Below are 23,298 nucleotides of genomic sequence, written 5' to 3' on the forward strand. Positions count from 1 at the left end.
TCGTATCTTTCTCATCTCAATGAAGCGAGAGAGAGAACGAGCGAGGAGGGGAGGGACCTGCTCGCGCGTGTGTTTTTTCTTTAACTAGTTGACACTAGCAAGAGGAGACGGCAGCATCTTCCGTCCCGCATCACCTCCAGAATTTTGCGTTATTCTATACTCAGACCTTCATTTGAACGCAAAAGGATCCGCATCCCAAACCCAACCTGTTCCATTGTTTTTTTTTCACCCGTTTTTTCCAATGCTTTGACATCTGGAATGTGCTGTTTTCTTGCAAGCGTTGTTTCCATGCCAGCATGGGAACTGCAGTGTCCAAAAGGAAGAATCTGAGAAATGATGCGATTTCGTCGGTGGCAGCCAAAGTTAGGTGAGTGTCTGCTTTTATCCCAACTCGTTTTGGCTTCTGCACTGCATGAAGCCCGTCAGCTCAGGCTCTGCATTCGTACGTGTGGCTTCAAGCTCTGCGAGCACTGCCGCTGAAGTTACAAAACGGCGAGTGGGGATCTCAACTCTCATTCATGCGAGAAAGGAAAGGTCAGCCTTGGGATTTGTTTGAGCAAACCGGTCATTTCGAAGACCGTCGTCCCGAATACGAATGTATTCGTTAGCGTCACAGTTTCATTTATCTGCTGAATGCGAATATTCTCACATTAAAATGACAATTCACCTCAAACTGACGTTTACCTTCTGTCATCTTGTTCCAGACCTGGCTGTATGACTGAATATATGCTGCGGAAAACAAAAACAAATATCTGAAGTAGCCTAGTCTTTTATATGTAAATGAATGGTGACTGAAGGAGCCTCATAAAAAATATCACGATAAAAGTATTATAGAGAGCCAACCGATACAAAATGTGAGGAACAGAACGAAAGTAAACCTAATTTAATTAAAATATTTTAGAGCACATGACAGAATTCGTTGTCAAGTGTGTTGAATCCTTTAGTGAATCATTTGAGGGCTCTCACGTTCATATGGTGATTCAGTGATCAGCTTAATGGAAATTAATATTATTAGTAGTAAATAAGTAATTTTGTATCTTTTCCTCACAGAATACTATGGTTATTTCACTATTTCACTAAAAAAACATTTTTATGTTTAGCAGAGGTTTGAAAAAATGAAGAATTTCATTTTTTGGGTGAATTATCTCTTTAAGTTGAGAGTCTAAGTAAAGGTTAAATTTGCTAATTACTCCTGAGAGTAGAAAAACATACAAGCGGTCTCATAGCAATCTGTTTATTTCCTAAACAGACTTTAAAATTTCACATAGATGAGAGAATACTGTTGTAAAATTCATCTTAAATCCATCTTGACCACTTTGGTTTGCAGGTCCGTAATAGTCTTGTCAATATTAATGACCATCTTAGACCATTTTGGACTAGCTAAAAATCAGCTACTAGTCTTAAGATGGATTTTCCACCAAGACAGCCTAACAAGTCATCTTCTTGTCTGTAGATCAAGGCATTGACACCGTCCTTCACTGCTGATACGCTTGCAACAGGCAAGTATGCACGAGACTTGATCTGTCAATCATCAGTGACTCACTCATGCTGCCCCTGGTGTTCCTGTGTCACGGTGAATTATATTGTCATTGAAAATGGACTAGCAGTCTTGCAACCAAGACACCACAGGCGTTAAATCAACACGTTATTCCCAGACAGCATAATAGCGGCTTGACTTCATTATTATTTATGAAAAGCTCATACTGATCAACCGCTAGTCCTGTTATTATGTAACTAGTGTCTGTTTAGCTCTCGTGTGTACCAGGTCTGTCATAATGCATAAGATGGCAAAGAGGTTCACCTTCTCACCCTAACGTCTGGGCCCGGTGCCTCAGGGATGCTGTGAGTCATTGCATCCTTAATGTTCACATGCAGAATGGGTTGTGATTGTTGCATTCGAGCAGAAAAACTTTGCTGCTGTCATTTCTCGTGGATAGAGGTCGTTGAGATGACCTTGTCTAAATCCAGCTGTAGACGTAAGGCGTTCAGGCACGGATTGAAGTGATGAATGGGATGGCATTCCTTTACCTCAGTGCATTTATGTTTGTGTGTGTGTGTGTGTGTGTGTGTCGTAAGCCTGAACGAGCTGCTGTTCAGTATGCAGGGCAGGTATATCAGTGCAAACGGCTTTGCATGCTGAGTAGAAATGACCGATGTAACAGAGAACGGTAGACAGAATCCTAAACAGACAAGACATTCTCATACATGGATTTGAGTTATGCAGTATTAACGGTATTTATGTTAATGTGTGATTAATCTACATACTGTGTCCTGAACATATGAATCTTTTTTGAGTAATTATGACCAAGTAATTAGTGAAAGCCTTTGTAGATTAGCTGTAGGGCAGTGGTTCTCAATCAGGGGGCTGGGGCCCACTAGGGGGCAACAGCACACTTGTAAGTATGGAAGCCTGTATCCGCCACTGAATAAAGAATTGCGATTCTGACTTTTTCCTCAATATTGTAGGATATTAACTTGCAATTGCAAGAAATAAAGTCAGAATTGTGAGAAAAAAGCATACAATTCTCACCTTATTATTACAATTTTAAGTTTATATCTTGCAATTCTGACTTTTTTCCTCAAAATTGTGAGATTAAAACTCACAATTCTAACTTTTTCTTGCAATTGAGTTTTTATCTTACAAATCTGACTTTTTTCCTTAAAATTGTGAGATATATCCTCGCAATTGTGAGTTATAAAGTCAGAATTGTGAGAAATAAACTAAATTCTGACTTTTTCCCTCAGAATTGTGTGATATAAGCTCACGATTGCGAAAAATCCAGTAAGAAATGTGAGATAAAAACTCAAAATTTTAACTTTTATTCTCGCAATTTCAGATATATATCTCGCAATTCTGAGTTTTTTTCTCAGAATTGTGTGATATAAACTCACAATTGCGAAATATCCAGTAAGAAATGTGAGATAAAAACTCAAAATTTTGACTTTTATTCTCGCAATTTCAGATTTATATCTTGCAATTCTCACTTTTTTCCTCAAAATTGTGATATAATCTCACAATTGCGAGTTATAAAGTCAGAACTGCGAGATATAAACTCAATTCTGACTTTTTTTCTCACAATATCAATTTTATATCTTGCAATTCTAACTTTTTTCTTAAAATTGTAACATAAACTTGCTATTGCAAGTTATAAAGTCAGAATTGCGAGATATAAACTCAATTCTGACTTGTTTCATCAGAAATGTGTGATATAAACTCACAATTGCAAGAAATACAGTCAGGATTTTTGAGATAAAAACTTACAATTCTGACTTTTTTTCCTCACAATTTCAAGTAAATATTTCACAATTCTAACATTTGTCCTCAAAATTGTGAAAGATAAAATCGCAATTTTGAGTTATAAAGTCAAAATTGTGAGATATACGCTCAATTCTGATTGATTCCTCAGAATTTTGTGATATAAACTCACAATTACAAGAAACAAAGTCAGAATTGTCAGATAAAAACTCAAAAGTCTCAAGACTTTTTCCCTTGCAATTTCAAGTTTATATCTCGAAATTCTGACTTTTTTTCCCCCTCAAAACTGTGAGATATAAACTTGCAATTGCGAGAAATAAAGTCAGAATTGTGAGAAAAAAGCCTTTCAAATCGGACTTTTTTTCTTGCAATTTTGAGTTTATATCTTACAATTCTGTCTTTTTCCCTCAGAATTGTGTGATATAAACTCACAATTGTTAAAAATACAGTAAGAAATGTGAGATAATAACTCACAATTCAGACTTTTATTCTCGCAATTTCAATTTTATATTTCGCAATTCTTCCTCAAAATTGTGAAATATAAACTTGGAATTGAGAGAAAAAAAGTCAGAATTGCAAGTTATAAACTCAGAGATACACTGCCCTCCAAAACTTTGGAAACACCCCTGGCAAAATGTGGTTTTGGACGATATCAGCATAGTGTGAATCACCTTTGGGCAATCCTTCAGGAGGATTAGAGTAATATATTAAGTCAATGTTTGAATAAACTGACAGCTCGGATCCCCAGATTATGCAGAGCTGTAATAGCTGTTAATGGTGGATATTTGAATTAATCGAAAATTTAAGTTTTTTTCTAGGAATAAACTGTTTATGTAATAAAATATGTTTTCGTAGTTTGTGTTCTCCCTTATCAGTGCAAAATTATAACAAATTAAAAAGGATTAATGCCAATATTGTCCAAAACCCCACTATTCTAGTGCGTTTCCAAACTTTTGGAGGGCAGTGTATAAACTTTACAATTTCAAGTTTATATCTCGCATTTCTGACTTTTTTCCTAAAAATTGTGATATAAACTTGCAATTGTAAGTTGTAAAGTCAGAATTGCGAGATATAAACTTTTCCCTTTAGAACTGTGATATAAAATCAGTTGCTAGAAATACGTCAGAATTGTCAGATAAAAACTTATAACAACTTTTTTCTCGCAAATTCAAGTTTATATCTCGCAATTCTGACTTTTTTTCTCACAATTGTGAGATATAAACTCACAATTGTGAGTTATAATGTCCAATTCTATAAACTTCTGAGAATTGCAAGTTTATATATCACAATTCTGACTTAATAACTCGCAGAATTGCAAGATATAAACTCGCAATTCACATCTCGCATTTTTAAATATTCTGACAAATGGCAATTGCAAATTTTAAATGCGCAATTCTGAGGTTTTTCTTGCAATTGCAAGTTTATATCACAACTTTGAGAAAAAAAGTCAGAACTGTGAGTTTATATCTCACAATTCTGAGAAAAATTGTGAGAAAAGTCGTAATTACCTTTTTTTTAATTCAGTGGTGGAAATGGGCTTCCATATATAAGGGGGCTAAAAGATGATTTAACATTAGACAAAATTAGGTTTAAAATAAGCTAAAACAGTTAAAAATCACGTTATTAATATTATTTTGTTATTTTAATATAATCACTTCTAGGTTCTGTTAATAAATTCTTCGAAAATGAGCAGCTTTGTCAGAAACATCACAAATATTCTGTTGGCCTTCAAATGTAGGAGTCGGAAAGGTTAAGAATTACTGCTCCAGGGTCCGTCTCTGCCAACACAAACAAAAGGACCTCTAAACGGCCTGGAATTAAAGTTAAATCAAGCTGGATTGAAGTAATCAGACAGTATTCAGACTGCACATGTGGACCCTGTGAACGGCCTGCCCTGCAGGAGGAAACTGCTCATTTGCAAAAGAATTAGTCATTGCCCTGTGGCAGTTGTTACTGTTATTATAGCCTGTAAATGATAGTGTTTCTGAGCAAAGAAAAAGGTGTTATGCTGTAAAATAACTGTCAGCCAAATCCAAATTTAAATCATTGTCACACTGCGATTAGTTGACTGGCTATGTCAAAAGCTAGTCTTTGAAATAACATGCACACTTTGTCCTCACTTACTGTACTATTGAATCTCCCTTCCAGCCCCTGGATTTGGCATTGTCCGGGGGACTGCTGCACTTCGTGAAGGCGGTCTCTGGTAATCTCCTCTTCTTCAGACACTGGGTCATGACCACTGAGCCGTTCAAAAGCAAAATCTGTAGGTGGACCATGTTCTGCGAATACACACAGGATCAATAGTACCCTGGCCCACTCCGACACACTACAGAACAGGAAGTACTCCTGCTCTTCACCTGCACTACGTTTAAGTTCTTCTAAGCATGGCCACGTAGTGGTTTTCTCTGATTAATCCTTCAAAGAGTGAATTGAAACATACTCTTTGAATAAGTTCTCAGCTGGTAACTAAAAGATTGCAGTTTTGAACCCCTTAATAGGTTATTTTTGGGATGGTTTACCCAAAAATGTGGATTATGTAATAATTTATTCACCGTGCATGTGACCCTGGACCACAAAACCGGTCTTAAGTAGCATGGGTATATTTGTAGCAATTTTTCTTTTATGCCAAAAAACAGGATATTAAGTGAAGATCATGTTCCATGAAGATATTTTGTAAATGTTCTACCATAATTATATCAAAACTTATTTTTTAATGGAAATATGCATTGCTAAGAACTTAATTTGTGACCCTGGACCACAAAACCAGTCTTAAGTCGCTGGGGTATATTTGTAGCAATAGCCAAAAATACATTGTATGGGGTCAATATTATTGATTTTTCTTTTATGCCAAAAATCATTAGGAAATTAAGTAAAGATCATGTTCCATTAAGATTTTTTGTAAAATTCCTACTATAAATATATCAAAATGTAATTTTTGATTAGTAATATGCATTGTTAAGAACTTAATTTGGACAACTTTAAAGGTGATTTTCTCAGTATTTCGATTTTTTTGCACCCTCTGATTCCAGATTTTCAAATAGATGTATCTCGGCCAAATATGGTCCTATCCTAACAAACCATACATCAATAGAAAGCTTATTTATTGATTTCATATGATGTATACATCTTAGTTTTGTCAAATTTTACCTTATGACTGGTTTTGTGGTCCAGGTTCACATTTGGACTTTAAAGGTGATTTTCTCAATATTTAGGCTTGATTTTAGATTTTTACACCCTGACAATTCTTTTTCTCTCAAAATTACGATGTATAATCACAATTGCGAGTTATAAAGTCAGAATTACGAGATATAAACTCAGTTCAGACTTTTTTTCCTGAATTGTGATATAAACTTGCAATTGTGAGAAATAAAGTCTGAATTGTGAGATAAAAACTCACAATTCAGACTTTTTTCCTCAAAATTGTGAGATATAAACTCCCAATTGTGAGTTATTAAGTCAGAATTGTGAGATACAAACTCAATTCTGGCTTTATTTCTCCGAACTGTGAGATATAAAATCACCATTGTAAGTTATTATGTCCAATTCTTAAGGGGGTAAAAAGGCTGATATTTTCTCAGAATTGCGAGTTTACAACTCACAATTATGACTTAATAACTCAAAATTGCAAGATATGAATACACAATTCGAAGAAAAAGTCAGAATTGCGAGATATAAACTTGAAATTGCGATAAAAGAAGTTTTTATCTCACAAATCTAACTTTATTTTTCACAATTGCAAGTTTAGATCACAATTCTCAGAAAAAAAGTCAGAATTGAGTTTATATCTCGTAATTCTGACTATAACTCGCAATTGTGGTTATATATCTTAATTTTAAGGAAAAAAGTCAGAATTGTGGCTTACTTAGAATTAGTTTATATAGGTTTATATCACGCAATTTGACATTTTAACCTAAAGTTGTGATTTAAAATCAAGCAATTCTGAGATTTTTCTCACAATTGTAAGTATATCACGCAATTCTGAGAAAAAAGTCATAATTGAGTTTATATTATGTAATTATAATTCTGACTTTATAATTCGCAATTGTGGTTATATATCTTCATTTTGAGGGAAAAAGTCAGAATCGCAAGCTTATATCTCACAATTCTGTGAGAAAAAAAGTCAGAATTAGTTTATATAAGTTTAAATCTTGCAATTCGACATTTTAACTCGCAATTGTGAGTTTAAATCTCGCAGTTCTGAGATTTTTCTCGCAATTGTAAGTTTATATCATGCAATTCTGAGAAAAAAGTCAGAATTGAGTTTAAATCTCTTAATTCTGACTTTATAACTCACAATTGTGGTTATATATCTTCATTTTGAGGCAAAAAGTCAGAATCGCAAGCTTATATCTCACAATTCTGTGAGAAAAAAAGTCAGAATTAGTTTATATAAGTTTAAATCTTGCAATTCGACATTTTAACTCGCAATTGTGAGTTTAAATCTCGCAGTTCTGAGATTTTTCTCGCAATTGTAAGTTTAAATCTCACAATTCTGAGAAAAAAAGTCAGAATTGGTTTTATATCTTGTAATTCTGACTTTATATCGCAATTGTGGTGATATATCTTAATTTTGAGGAAAAAGTCAGAATTGTGGGTTTATATCTCACAATTCTGAGAGAAAAAAATCCAGAATTAGTTTATGTAAGTTTATATCTCACAAATGATATAAAAAAGTTTATATCATGTAATTTTGAAAAAAAAAAAATCTGAATTGCGAGTTTATATCTCACAATTCTGAGAAAAAAAGTCAGAACTGGTTTTATATCTTGTAATTTTGACTTTATATCGCAATTGTGGTTATATATCTTAATTTTGAGGAAAAAAGTCAGAATTGCGGGTTTTTATCTCACAATTCTAAGAGAAAAAAGTCAGAATTGGTTTATATAAGTTTTAATCGCACAGTTCGACATTTTAACTCGCCACTGTGAGTTAAAATCAAGCAATTCTGAGATTTTTCTGACAATTGTAAGTTTATATCATGCAATTCTGAAAAAAAAAAAAAGCCAGAATTGAGTTTATATCTCATAATTCTGACTTTATAACTCACAATTGTGGTTATATATCTTGAATTTGGGGAAAAAAGTCAGAATTGTGGGTTTATATCTCACAATTCTGTGAGTAAAAAATCCAAAATTAGTTTACATAAGTTTATATCTCACAAATGATATATAAAAAAAGTTTATATCATGTAATTTTGAAAAAAAATCTGAATTGCGAGTTTATATCTCACAATTCTGAGAAAAAAAATCTGATTTACGAGTTTGTATCATGCAGTTCTGAGAAAAAAAGTCAAAATTTAGTTTATATCTCATAATTCTGACTTTATAATTCGCAATTGTGGTTATATATCTTAATTTTGAGGGAAAAAGTCAGAATTGCAGGTTTATATCTGACAATTCTGAGAGAAAAAAAGTCAGAATTAGTTTATATATCGCGCAATTTGACATTTTAACTCGCAATTGTGAGTTTAAATCAAGCAGTTCTGAGATTTTTCTCACAATTGTAAGTTTATATCATGCAATTCTGAGACAAAAAGTCAGAATTGAGTTTATATCTCATAATTCTGACTTTATAACTCGCAATTGTGGTTGTGTATCTTAATTTTAAGGAAAAAAGTCAGAATTGCGGGTTTATATCTCACAATTCTAAAAAGGAAAAAAGTCAGGATTGGTTTATATAAGTTTATATCTTGCAATTCTACAATTTAAGTCCGAATTGCGAGTTTATATCTCACAATTCTGAGAAAAAAAATCTGAATTACAAGTTTGTATCATGCAATCCAGAGAAAAAAGTTGCAAGATAAGTCGCAAATTCCAGTATGTATCATTCATTCTGAACCAGTGATGTTTTAGTATCATCGAGATGCTATTATTATTTGTTATTAATGGTATTGTGTTTTTAGCTGTGAAGCAATAAATATTCTTTTCTCATCAGAATAACTTCATATGACTTGTGTAATGGGTTCTTCCTCTTGGTCTTTCTTTCTTTTTGTCTTTCCGAGTCATTTTTAGGCTGAATGCTTTCAGGGCCACTGGGTCAGTGTGGAGAGTCTGGTCTGTGCAGTGTTTGTCTGCTAATCATGGGCGATCTGCAGATTTTCACTTGAAAAGACATCCACTCTGATTTATGAGCCGAGTGGCTGAGTCACCGGCTATGCTATCACGTCGTCTCATCTCGATAGATACATGCATTTTTCTATTTTGTGTATCCTGTGGATTATAGTTAGGGTGTGAATTCGTAAGGTTTAAGTGTACCGTAACATTCAGAGATCCTTTTGTTAGTTTTTTGCTGTGCTGTTTATAGTGTGTGGCGTTAATATCAGGATGGAAGATAGGCGTAGCAGAATTCGATGAAGAAGTTATTATGGGATAAGCAGTCAGACGTGTCTTAAAATCACTGTCAGAGCGAATGTTGTGTGCTGGTTGAGTGTTCAGAGAGATGTCATGCTATTATGAGGTTGTGAGTGTTTTTCCAGTTTGATTGGATGATTGCAATGTAGTGTGGAAATGTCTCAAAACAGCCGTACTGTAAGTTATTTCACTGAAGAAAAAAAAAATAGGAAGTTTGTCATTTTGACACAAAAAACAGTATTACATAAGGCTTTTATTATATATTCAAAATATATATTGAATTACATTGATTACTCTATTGGAATATTGTTTATTAAGCATAAATATACCAAACTGAACTAGTGAGGTTTATGCTTAATGCCAGCTGGTAGGAAAAAATAAATTTAATTTAGGGTATTTAGGGTATAAGTCTTATTATCTTACACATTATTGCTTCTTTTTAAATGTATTTTGTTTTATTGATTCATGGATATTTAAAAAAAAAAAAAAAGACTACAATAAGTGAGATATAAACTTGCAAGTGTGAGCTATAAAGTCAGGACTGCGAGATATAAACTCAATTCTGACTTTTTTTGTGTGACGTGTGATAAAAAAATCACAATTGTAAGTTATAATGTCAAATTCTAAGGGGGATTGTTTATATCTTGCAATTCTGACATTTTACCTTGCAATTGCGTGTTATGAAGTCAGAAGTGCAAGATATAAACTCACAATTCCAAGACTAAAAGTCAGAATTGCAGTTTATATCTTACAATTCTGACATTTTAACTCACAATTTCACGTTTATATCATGCAATTCTGAGAAAAATGCTAGATTTGCCATTTTTTGTGCTCAGATATTAAGGCTTTTATTATATATTTAAAATATATTTTGAATTACATTTATTACTCAGTTGGAATATTGTTTTTTAGGCACAAATATACCAAACTAAAGTAGTGAGGTTTATGCTTAAATTTCTTTTTTCCTACCCACTGGCAAATACTCTTTTCCTGTTTTAATTTAAGGTATTGTTACACCTTTTTGCCTCTTTTTAAATTAATTTAGTTTTAATGATTTATGGGTATTTTTAAAGAAAAAAGACTACAATAAGTGAGATATAAACTTGCAATTGTGAGCTGTAAAGTCAGAATTCTAAGGAGGAAAAAAGACTGACATTTTAACTTGCAATTGCATGTTATAAAGTCAGAACTGCAAGATATAAACTCACAATTCTAAGAAAAGAAGTCAGAATTGCAGTTTATATTTTACAATTCTGACATTTTAACTCACAATATCAAGTTTATATGATGCAATTCTGAGAAAAATGTCAGAATTGCAGTTTATATCACACAGTTCTGACATTTTAACTCACAATTTCAAGTTTATATCATGCAATCCTGAGAAAAATGTCAGAATTGCAAGTTTATATCTCACAATTCTGAGAAAAAGTCATAATTGTGAAAAAAAATTGGAGATAAAAAGTTGCAATTACCTTTTTCACTGAAGAAGGAAAAACAGGAAGTTTATCTTGTTTTGACACAAAAAGCATATTTGCATAAGTATTTTTTTGCTCAGATATTAATTCTTTTATCATATAGTTAAAATATTTCTTGAATTACATTCATTACTCAATTGAAATGTTGTTTTTTAAGCATAAATGTACCAAACTAAACTAGTGAGGTTTATGCCTAAAACCTTTGAACAGTAAAACTTTTAATGTTTTTTAAAGAATTTTCTTCTGCTCACCAAGCCTGTGTTTATTTGATCCAAAATAGTTTTACTATTTAAAATAACTGCTTTCTATTTGAATATATTTTAAAATGTAATTTATTGCTTTGTTCAAAGCTAAATTTTCTCCATCATTACTCCAGTCTTCAGTGTCACGTGTTTTTTTTTGGCAAAGAAATTGTAGAAATGAATACTTTTATTTAGCAAGGATGCTTTAAATTGATCAAAAGCGATGATAAAGACATTTATAATGTCACAAAAACGTCTATTTCAGATAAATGCCATTCCTCTGAACTTCCTATTCATCAAAGAAACCTGAAATAATTCTTCTCAGCTGTTTTAAACATAATAAAATAATAAATGTTTTTTTTTTTCAGCAGCAAATTAGAATATTAGAATGATTTCTGAAAGATCATGTGACTGGAGTAATGATGCTAAAAATTCAGTTTTTAAATTAAATTTTTTTAAAAATTCAAATAGAAAACTGTTAATTTAAACAGTAAAAATATATTTCTAAATTTTACCGTGTTTGCTGTACTTTGGATTAAATAAAAGCAGGTTTGGTGAGCAGAAGAGAAAATGTTCCTGTTCAAAAACTTTTGACTGGTAGTCTATTGATTGATTGATTGATTGCTGGTTGATGTAAAGCACCAGGACCAGGACATCTTAAAGAAACATGTTATATTTAACCTTTTTGACAGCCTTGAAGCTGCTGTCAGTTGTAGTGTTGTAAGACCAGTGCAGCGTAATCTCTTAAAACAGACACTGAAATCCATTGACCTATATGGGACCTTTTAAGGAAGCATCCCAGATATTCTCTCACGCCTGGAGTATCTGAAGAGACTGCCTTTCTTTAAGCCTAGTCTGAGCTATCGAGTGGGAAGTGAGGCTCTTTTTAGTGTGTTTTTATTCACTGCGGGCTGATGAGATCTGACTCATTGATCTTTGGGCCTCGGATAAGTCTGCCGAACGCTGGCATTTCAGTTGTACTCATAGTTTCCCAGAACGGATCTAGAGCCGCAACCTTCCTTGTCACCCTCCTTCCAGCATATTAAAAATAGCTTGTGTTTTCATATTCAATATCAAAGAGACAAATTTATAAAGATTTCCACAGCTTTAGGAGTTTTTTTTAGCACAGGCCACATGAGGCATTGGGTCGACATTTAAATCAGCCATTTTAACACTGCTGGAACACAAGCCAGGACCAGATAAATTGGATCAGCTGGTGACCATCTTAAATGAACAAATTGCAGGTTATAGGGTGCACTGTGGACATGGCTGATTTTGGCTAGTAACCATCAAGCTGGTCTTAATAAATAGCTTAACAAAAAGAGAAACTTTCCATTTTTTATATAACAGTTAATGACAGTCAAGTTCCAAACGTACAGATATCAGACAATATTTGGTGATTATGAAATGATAAGCATTAGTCAATAACCATCCAGTGTTTATCTCCTCACTTTGTCCGTTTAAATTTTTATTGACTTAATAAAAAATAAATTGTACTTTTTAAAATAACTGAGTACATATGTGACCACAAAATCACTCATAAGTAGCACAAGTAAATTTATAGCTATAGCCAAAATTCACTGTATGGGTCAAAATGATCAATTTTTCTTTTATGCCAAAAATCATTAATGTATTAAATAAAGATCATGTTGCATTCAGATATTTTGTACATTTTCTACCGTAAGTATAAAAACATATTTTTTGATTAGTATTATGCATTGCTAAGAATGCTTTTTTCATTGCTTTTTTTGCAGCCTCAGATTTTCAAAAAGTTGTATCTCGGCCAAATATTGTCCTTACAAACCATACACCAATGGAAAGTGTATATATTCAGCTTTCGGATGTACATAAATTGAGAAAGTTGAACGTCATGACTGGTTTTGTGGTCCAGGTTCACATATAGTCTAAAATAATTTTTCCTGTTTTTATCAAATACATTTTTAGAATACTATTCAAAAGTTTGAGGTCGGTAAGATAAAAAAAAAAAAACTAATTACTCCAGTTTTCAGTCATACATTATTTAGAAATTAATTTAATATGGAAATTTGCAGATAAGAAACATTTCTTCTTATTATTATTATTGTTGGAAACAGTTGTCCTGCTTAATATTTTTATAAAAAAACTAAACAAAAAAGTGATCCATTAAAAAAAAAATTAAAACAATCTAAATGCCTTTACTGTCATTTTTTATCAATTTAATGCATCATTGCTGAATAAAAGTAGTATTATTTATTTATTTTTAAAGAAACCATACTGATTGACCTGTAGTATGACTCATGTACTATATTTAAAGTAGGGCTAACGATTATTTTGGTAATCGAGTAATCAGCCGATTATTCTGACGATTAATCGAGTTATCTGACCATTATAATGAAATATGAGGTAATAAAAATAGACCTAAGCAAACAATAGCCTTTGAAATGACTTGCAAAATGCATATATAATAGCTATGAGGCAATAATGACTTGTTCAAATAAAGTATCAAAAGCAAGTAACCATATGTTTTTATTGAACAACACTGTGAAATACATAATAACAAATGCTTGCAGAGGGCGCCAATGCATTAACGATTGTTTTTACACTTTCCTGCGCAATCTAATCCTTGTTTAATATTGACTAAACAGCATTTAATTCAACTGTCCACTTAATATTTAATATTTAACCATTTCTTCGTGACATAAATGCTGCAGCCACTGATATTTCTTAAATATGTGGACACCAAAACATGAGTGTTTCATCTTTTATTTTGAAATGGTAATATTCAGTTAGTATATTCAAAAGAATAAGGATGTTTTCCTTTGTTGGTGTGGGTTTATAAATGATTTATCTTATAAATGGTGCACTTTGTTTCCAGATGAACATTATAACCAATCAGACTTACAGCATATGCAAAGATGAAGTTTGAGACGGTCCGCACTTCCAGTATTTTTCCGGTATTTTATGGAGTACTCGAATTGAGGAATCTTGAGAGCTCTAAAGTATTCTAAAACCATTTGATGGACTGAAATCGTAACTATTTTTAACTATATTTCAACTATTCTTTAAAAATCTTCTTTTCTTTTTACATGGTAAATCAAAATAAAATAAAAAAATTAAAAATCAAAATTTCTCATCTTGTGTTTCACAGAACAAAATGACCCCATACGGATTTGGAACAACATGAGGGTGAGTAAACAGTGACCGAATTTTGTTTTTAAATAAACTATCCCTTTTTCAGTAGGTTAGACTTAACTAATCCTATTTTATCCAAATAGCTAAAAGAACAAATCCTAGATAAAACCTCCCACTACTGCAAACCCGCTAAATCTGTCTGCCTTACAGTTTTAACATCATTAATTATACATCTTTGTGAAGAGACTCCGCATTTTATATACTTGTATAAGAAGTCAGTCGGAACATGCTGCGTTTCCCCCCTTCACTTCCTGCGCTATTTATTATCTGGTAGCGGAGATGAGACCGTGTCCTGTAATTAGTCTGACCATTTGAGATAATGCAGATCTCAGGATGACTCTGACACTCTGCCATTACGCCTTTGACATTGTTGTCACTGCTGTTATGCAAGAGAGAGAGAGAGAAAAGGGTCGAGTGAGAGTTGAAGAGAGAGGGTGCGCTCAGGGCGAAGGAGGGTTCCAGGCGTCATTAAGCCTGGCTCTCAAACCGTGGAAGAGGGAGGAGGGTGACATTTTAATCTGTGGTCTGTGCCGAACCGCAGGTCCCATATGCTACGCAAACATGCGCTACAAGAACATGCCATTAGCTGTGCTGCTGTTTTTACTAGCTCAGAATATATCAAAGGAAAATGTGTCAGAGGGATCAGAAATGCTTGACTATTCGCTTGTCCCCGGGCTCATATTAAATTCATGTTATCCACTCACCTTATAATTGTTCTCAAGCACCTGCCTGAATGAAATGCATAAGGATCTCAGGGATCTTGGTGAAGTGTCTTAAAACAAGACAATCAAGTTTACTTAAATCATTTTGTACTTAAAGGAATAGTTCACCACTGAAAATGTACTCACTCTCAGGCCATCCAAGATATAGATGAGTTTGTTTCTTCATCGGAACAGATTTGGAGGAAGTTAGCATTACTTGTCTTGCTCACCTGCAGTGCCGTCAAAATGAGAGTCCAAACAGCTGATAAAAACATCACAATAATCCACTGGAAAAAGCAATATTATAGATACAGTGCCTTGCGAAAGTATTCACACCCTATTTGTTATGTTGCTGCCTTATGTTAAACTGCTTTACATTACTTTTTTTTCCACATCGGTTTACACTCCATACACCATAATGGCAAAGCAAAAACAGTTTTTTAACATCTTTGCAAATTTATTAAAATAAAAAAACTGAAATGAATCCATTGCATAAGTATTCATACCCTTTTTTGGGACACTTGAAATTCAGTTCAGCAGCATTCATGTTGCTTGTAGATGTTACTACACTTCGAGTGAAGTTAACCTGTGGCAATTTCATTTGAATGGGTATGATTTGGAAAGGCCCATTGTCTTAAAGGAGAACTCCGGTGTGATTTTGACCTAAAGTGTATTGAATCATGATACCGAGTGTGAACGTACCTTGCATATCTCATCTCGGTTTGTGTACTGCAGTCCGAAATCTGGGGTCAGTTAGCCGATGCTCACAACAGGTTGTCAATGAGAATGAATCGGGCATCGGAGAAGCCATGTAAATAAATCACTGTTTTACGCCATTTACGAGGCACAAAGTAGCTCCACACTTCATTGGTAGACTTCCAAGGGCCCTGACATTTAAAACGAGACATTGAGAACTCAGAAAAAGCACCGGTAGTTTATTTACAAGAAGATTTATACAGACATTTTCCACCAGAAACAGACCGGTCGCCGCCATCTTGAATTTAGTTACGATAAGTCGAGTGTCGAACACGAAGGAAACTACAACCTGATAAGTTGATAACCTGATAAATTCCTTGGTGCTCGACACTCGACTTCGTGACTAAATTCAAGATGGCGGCGACCGGTCTGTTTCTGGTGGAAAATGTCTGTATAAATCTTCTTGTAAATAAACTACCGGTGCTTTTTCTGAGTTCTCAATGTCTCGTTTTAAATGTCAGGGCCCTTGGAAGTCTACCAATGAAGTGTGGAGCTACTTTGTGCCTCGTAAATGGCGTAAAACAGTGATTTATTTACATGGCTTCTCCGATGCCCGATTCATTCTCATTGACAACCTGTTGTGAGCATCGGCTAACTGACCCCAGATTTCGGACTGCAGGACACAAACCGAGATGAGATATGCAAGGTACGTTCACACTCGGTATCATGATTCAATACACTTTAGGTCAAAATCACACCGGAGTACTCCTTTAATAAAATGTCTAACAGCTGAAAAGGCATTTCGGAGCAAAAAACAAGCCCTGAGGTCAAAATAACTGCCTGTAGAGCTATAGAGACTAGGAGCATCAAACCACACATCTAGGGAAGAGTTCAGAAAAAACTTCTGCTGCATTGAAGGTTCACAGAAGCATGTAGTCTCCGTTATCCTTAATGGAAGAAGTTTGAAACAACTAGGACTCTTCATAGCTGGCCTCCAGGCCAAACTGAGCAAATGATGGAGAAGGGCTTTGGTTAGAATGGTGACGAAGAACCTGATGGTCACTCTAGTTGAGCTCCATGATCAGTTTGCAAAAAAGAACCTAAAGAACTCTTAGATTGTGAGAAACCAGGTTTTCTGGTCTGGAGAACCTCAATTCCAAGCATCATGTTCAAAGGAAACCAGGCCCTGCTCATCACCTGCAGAGTACCATGGTAGCAGGTAGCAGCCTCATGCTGTGGGACTGAGGGACTTGTCAGAGTAGAAGAAAAGCTCAGTGCACCAAAAATATTGAGACAGCCTTAATGAAACTCAGTCCAGAGCATACAGAACTTTACAGTGGGCAGATGGTTCACCTTCCAACAGGGCAACGACCCTAAGCACACAGCAAGAGTGGCTTATAGACAACTCTGTGAATGTCCTTGAGTGGCCCAGCCACAGCCTGGGCTTGAACTCAAGCAAAAATGTCTGGAGAAACCTGAAAAAAATGTCTGCCAGACCCCATCCAAACTGACAGAGCTTGAGAGGTGAAAGGTGAGGAGAAGAATGACAGATCATTTCCAAATGTTGATGCGCAAATCTTGTTGCATCATACCCAAAAAGACTTGATACTGTAAAGATGCTTCAGCTGAGTAAAGAGTATGAATACTTATGCAATGTACGTATTTCAGTTTTTTTATTTTTAATAAATTCAGGAAGTTGTGACAATTCTGTTTTTGCTTTGTTATTATGGTGCATGGGGTGCAGATTGATGTGGAAAAAAGTAATTTAAAACATGTTTAAACATAAGGCAGCAACATAAAACGTGGGGGAAAATGAAGGGGTATGAATACTTTTGCAAGGCACTGTACATGACTCAAGCAATGGTTTGAAGTTAAAATATCTTCTTACAAGCATACAGAAGAGGTTAATTGATGGATTGGAGTCTTGTGGATTACTTGTGGATTATTGTGATTTTTTTTATTTAGCTGTTTGGATCTCATTCTGATGGCACCCATTCACTGCAGAGGATCCATTGGTGAGCAAGTGATGTAATGCTGAATTTCTCCAAATCTGTTCTGATGAAGAAACTTGTCTACATCTTGGATGGTCTGAGGGTGTTTAAATTTTTAGCACATTTTTATTTTTGGATTAACTATTCTATTAATTATGATACACGTCTATCTGTTAGCATTAGCTTTGAAATCTGCCTTATTTGCTCATGTTTTCATTTCTAAACAATTGATGTTAACTGCTGTAAATGCCACGTGATTAATTTAAACTGCATTTTGCGTGAACACAACAACAGTAGTGTACTGCATTATGACAGTCCTGCGTTTGAGAGTGGCTTGGAGTGTGAATTTTCTAGTGTGTGTATGTTTCATGCATGAGTGCCTGCTGTGTGTGTGAATGTGTGTGAGTGCACTGTCATGGATTTCGTCCCCTCCTACTGTGCCCATGCTTTTATGTGCTGCTTCTGTTGAGTAACACTGCTGAAAGCAAAGAGACTAAAAGAGCTCTAAAACATTTGCAGGGAGAAATCTGCTCTAGATTGTCCTGTAGTCCCAAACCTCAGTGACCTACTTTCTTCTGTGGTACTTGGGGTTTGGAGTTGTTTTGGACCCGAATGATTTTCAATTTATGGACAAAATATGTTTGAAGTCACATACAGTCAAGCCCGAAATAATTCATACCCCTGGCAAATTCTGAAGTTTTTTTTTTATTAGAAATGACACAGACATCTCCCAGAAGATAATAAGACGATATACAAGATGCCTCATTGTGGAAAAAATTATCACTCATCTTTTATTTACAATAAATAAATAAATAAATGCCTCATTGTGGAAAAAATTATCACTCATCTTTTATTTACATTTGAACAAAAAGTGGTATGTCCAAAATTATTCATACCCTTCTCAATAATCAATAGAAAAGCCTTTATTGGCTATAACAGCAATCAAACGCTTCCTATAATTGCTGACCAGCTTTTTGCATGTCTCCACTGGTATTTTTGCCCATACGTCTTTAGCGATGAGCTCCAACTCTTTCAGGTTGGAGGGTCTCCTTGCCATCACCCTGATCTTTAGTTCCCTCAACAGATTCTCAATTGGATTTAAATCAGGATTCTGGCTGGGCCACTGCAAAATGTTAATGTTTTAAAAACCATTTCTTCACCACTTTTGCTGTGTGTTTTGGGTCGTTTCGTGCTGAAATGTCCACTGGTGCCCAAGGCCAAGTTTCTCTGCAGACTGCCTGATGTTGTTGTTGGGAATTTGAATGTATTGCTCCTTTTCATGGTGCCGTTTACTGTGATTAGGTTCCCTGGTCCACCGGCTGAAAACACCCCCAAAACATTAGGTTCCCACCACCATGTTTGACAGTGGGGATGGCGTTCTTAGGGTTGAAGGCTTCTCCTTTTTTACGCCAAATGAAGAATACATCGTTGTGGCCAAACAATTACATTTTTGTTTCATCTGACCATAAAACAGAAGACCAGAAGTCTTTTTCTTTGTCCAGATGAGCATTTGCAAAGGCCAAGCGGGTGGTGTCCTCCTTGGTCTGCGTCCGTGGAACCCAGCAGTGTGCAGTGTCCGTTGGACTGTCTGTCTTGAGATGTTGCCACCAGCAGAGCCCAGATTCATCAGGATAGCCTTGGTGGTGATCCTTGGATTCTTTTTTACCTCTCTCACTATCCTTCTGGCCAGCACAGGTGTCACTTTTGGCTTCCGACCACGTCCTCTGAGATTTTTCACAGTGCGGAACGTCTTGTATTTTTTAATGATACTTTACACTGTAGCCACTGGAACTTCAAAACATTTAGATATGGTCTTATAGCCCTTTCCTGACTTGTGAGCAGCCACAATGCACAGCCACAGGTCCTCAGTGAGCTCCTTTGTCTTAGCCATGACTGTCCACAAACCAACAGCAGAGAGCTTTTGTTTTTCACCTGTTGAGTTGATTAAAACAGCTGTTCCCAATGAATCAGAGTAATTAGGATGCTTTAGAACAGCTTGGACTATTTGGAATGATGGTATAGAACTTTGGATTTTCCCATAAACTGTGACAGTTTGCAAAAGGTATGAATAATTTTGGAAATGCCACTCTTTGTTCAAATGTAAAAAAAAAGCTTAGAAACATTTTTTTCCACAATGATGCCTCTTGTACATCATCTTATTATCTTTTGGGAGAATCCTGTGTCATGTCCAGTAAAAAAAAAGCTTGCTGGTTGAATAAAAGTAACTTTAATTCAGAATTTGCCAGGGGCAGTGAATGGGTGTTGAGTACATTGTATAAGTACATTAATGTATAAGTACATTAATCCATCATAAAAAATACTCCATATGGCTCATATACACCTAGAATGGTGGGGTCATTTTCATTTTTGGGTGAACTATCCCTTTAAGTTAATTAATAAAACTATCAATAGACGGAGACAATGTTTGTGTATCTGGCATTGGAAATGACTCTGCTGCTGTATTGAGTTTCTTCCATCTCCTCTAACTGCATTTCATACACTTTCATGTTTAATGTTCCTCTCAGCTCTCATTTTTTCCACCTACTATACCTTGTTTCACTGACCCTTTGGTGTCATGTGATGCATTCCTACACTCCAGCCTCAGAACATGCACATTTACATAGTTTTTCCTCTTCTTGCTCAGCTTCATCTGTTTCAGTCACATGTCTGGAAGCATGCTGACTTCCTTTTATTATTTCATCTTAACCTAGTGGCTTGTCTTATTTTCTCTCTCTTTTTTCTTCTTCCTCGCTTTACCCATTACCCATTTTCTTGCCCTCCCTCACTTTCACTTCGCTTCCTTCCTTTTTATCTTCCTGTATTTCTTCTGATATTTTATTAATATGATAATTCCCTCAGCTTGGGACGTCTAGCTGATGTTAATCAAAGGAGCTCACAGAAAAAAGAAGTGTAAAATGTTAGTGCACCACAGCAAATAGATTTTATTTAAATTTTATTTTAAATGATTTTTTATTTGTAATTTAATAATAAAAAAAAAATATTGAGCTTTAATTTTAAAGTTTAGCAGAAAATTTGTACTGACCTGCAGCGTGACATGCTATTTTCAGTTTAAATGTTTTTTCTTTTTCTTTTTTCTTTTTCTTTTTTATTATAGTAGTTGACATAACCTGCAGCGTGACATGCTATACTATTTTTTTTTACAATTATTATTTTTTAATTATTTTTTATTTTTTTATTCCATTATATAGGTAATGTAGTTGACATTACCTGCAGCGATGTGTTATTCTAATTTCATTTTTTTTATTCTTCCTTTCATTTTATTATAGTTGTTGACATGGCCTGTAGCATGACATTATACTAATTTTAAACAATTTTTCTTTTTTTCTATTTTTTAAATTATTATTATTATAGCAGTGGACATGACCTGCAGTGATGTGTTATACTCACTTTTTTTTATTTTTTTATTATAGATGTTGGCATGACCTGCAGAATGACATTATACTAATTTTATAAACAAGTTTTCTTTTTTTAATTATTTTATTGTAGTAGTTGACATGATATGCTATACTCATTTTTAACAATTGTTATTTTTTAATTACATTTTTGTTTAATTTTATTATAATTGTTGACATGACCTGCAGCATGACATTATACTAATTTTATTTTATTTATTTATTTATTTTTATTACAGTCGTGGACATTATTTGCAGCATGACATGCAATACTAAAAAAAGAAAAAGTGTGTAAAATTTATCACACCAGAGAGGATAGATTTGATTTCATTTAATTTTCAATTATTTTTTATTTGCAATTTTAATTTTAAAAATAAAAAATTACTGAGCTTTAAATTTTTTTAATTATTTTTTTTTAATTCTTATTTTTTGCAGCATGACATTATACCAATTTCAAACCATTTTTTTCATTTTTTTTTAGTTTCATTTTATTATATTTGTTGACATGACCTGCAGCATGACATTATACTACTATTTTTTTATTATTATTATTATTATTATTATAGTATTTGACATGATCTGCAGCATGACATGCAATACTAAAAAAGAAGCAGTGTAAAATGTGGATAGATTTTATTTTAAATTATTTTTCATTTGTAGTGTTAATTTAAAAAAAAAAATACTGAGCTTCAATTTTTAACTTGGTGGAAAAAGACAGATTTCAGTCACTACTGCATAGTGTCATTAATACAGAAATGTATTAAAAAAGGTTTTGTAGTTCAAAAAGTATTATTTTATCCTGTATTTTTTTTTATTAATGTGATAATTTATATTACTTAATAATAATCCATTTAGAACATAGCTATCTAGAATTATATTACAGATTTATCTTTATTTATTTATTTATTTATTTATTTTACTTTAATTTTAAAGCTCAGTGAAAGCTGTAAAACACATTTAAAATTAATTCAGTGCTGCATATATCAATAATACTGTATACAAATGTAAAAGTCATGTTCTGAGTAATTCAAAAATGTTTTCAATGTATTTTTATGTTAATTTAAGCATCACACTGTTACCTTAGCAACATGATAACATAAAACCAGTCGAACTTTTGTGTCATTTATGCACAATGGTTCCAAATGTATCCCTCATGAGGTTACGTGCCAGTTAGGATGATCCCTAAGTAGTAAGCTTCCTATGTAAGCAGTATGCCTACTGCATTCCCCTGCTCTTCAGGTCAAGTAAATGGCTCTCTAGACTGAATTGCCACTCCAATTAACCCTGTTGCATTGGAGGATGCTTGTTACGAAGCGGGCGACAATGACCTGGTTCAACACGAGCTGTTATGGTAAAACTGAATAATTTAAAGCGCTGTCACAAGTGTCATGTTGTTGAACGTTACGTCAGGAAAGCTGAAGGCGACTGTGAGCCACCTGGGATCCCTGTGGAACGATCCCAGGGCGTGTGACAGCTTCTGTGGAGGAGGTTGCAATATTGAGATCGGAGTGGGTTTTCCGTGCGTGGGGAATGGATGTGATTATGTGTGGGCCATATATATTGTGCAGAACAGGTTCATTATGCACATTAAAGGTGCGAAAGCATGTGTCGGTGCCTGCAAATATTTGTCTGAGCGGCGAAAACGGGCTCAGGCAGAACGTATTAAGAACTCATCCGTCATGTCTCCTACAAGATTGAATCAGCTTCCCGAAAAGCAATGACTCACCCGGAGATTTACACAGTCGCGAGTGCCAAAGTCACCGTATGCGCAACAGAATAAGCTGTTGTTCGTATTATCAAGGCGACAATATGCGTTTATGAAATGTGAAGCGCCAAAGTGTCTTTGGTTATGCTGGAGTCATTATTTATTCAAATCGTTAATTGTCTGTTCTGATTGGCTAAATCAGATTGGTGTTATCGATTGTTACTGATGATGCCCCCTCAGGCCCGAACTAATTAGTGTTTCTCTTTCTGTCTCTTTGATTCCAGCTGTTTACGATGGG

General features: G+C 34.4%; 1 protein-coding gene across 1 annotated transcript in view; it reads left to right on the forward strand.

The window, feature by feature from the left end:
- Positions 1 to 296: 296 nt before the first annotated feature.
- Positions 297 to 23,298, forward strand: part of nsmfa (NMDA receptor synaptonuclear signaling and neuronal migration factor a) — a 57,288-nt gene continuing 34,286 nt past the window's right edge. Inside the window, exon 1 of the mRNA XM_073825059.1 lies at positions 297 to 367. Coding sequence (XP_073681160.1) covers positions 297 to 367 — 71 coding nt within the window. The remainder of the gene's footprint in view (positions 368 to 23,298) is intronic.

Source organism: Garra rufa, chromosome 19, assembly GCF_049309525.1.
Source record: "Garra rufa chromosome 19, GarRuf1.0, whole genome shotgun sequence".
Classification (NCBI taxonomy): Eukaryota; Metazoa; Chordata; class Actinopteri; order Cypriniformes; family Cyprinidae; genus Garra; species Garra rufa.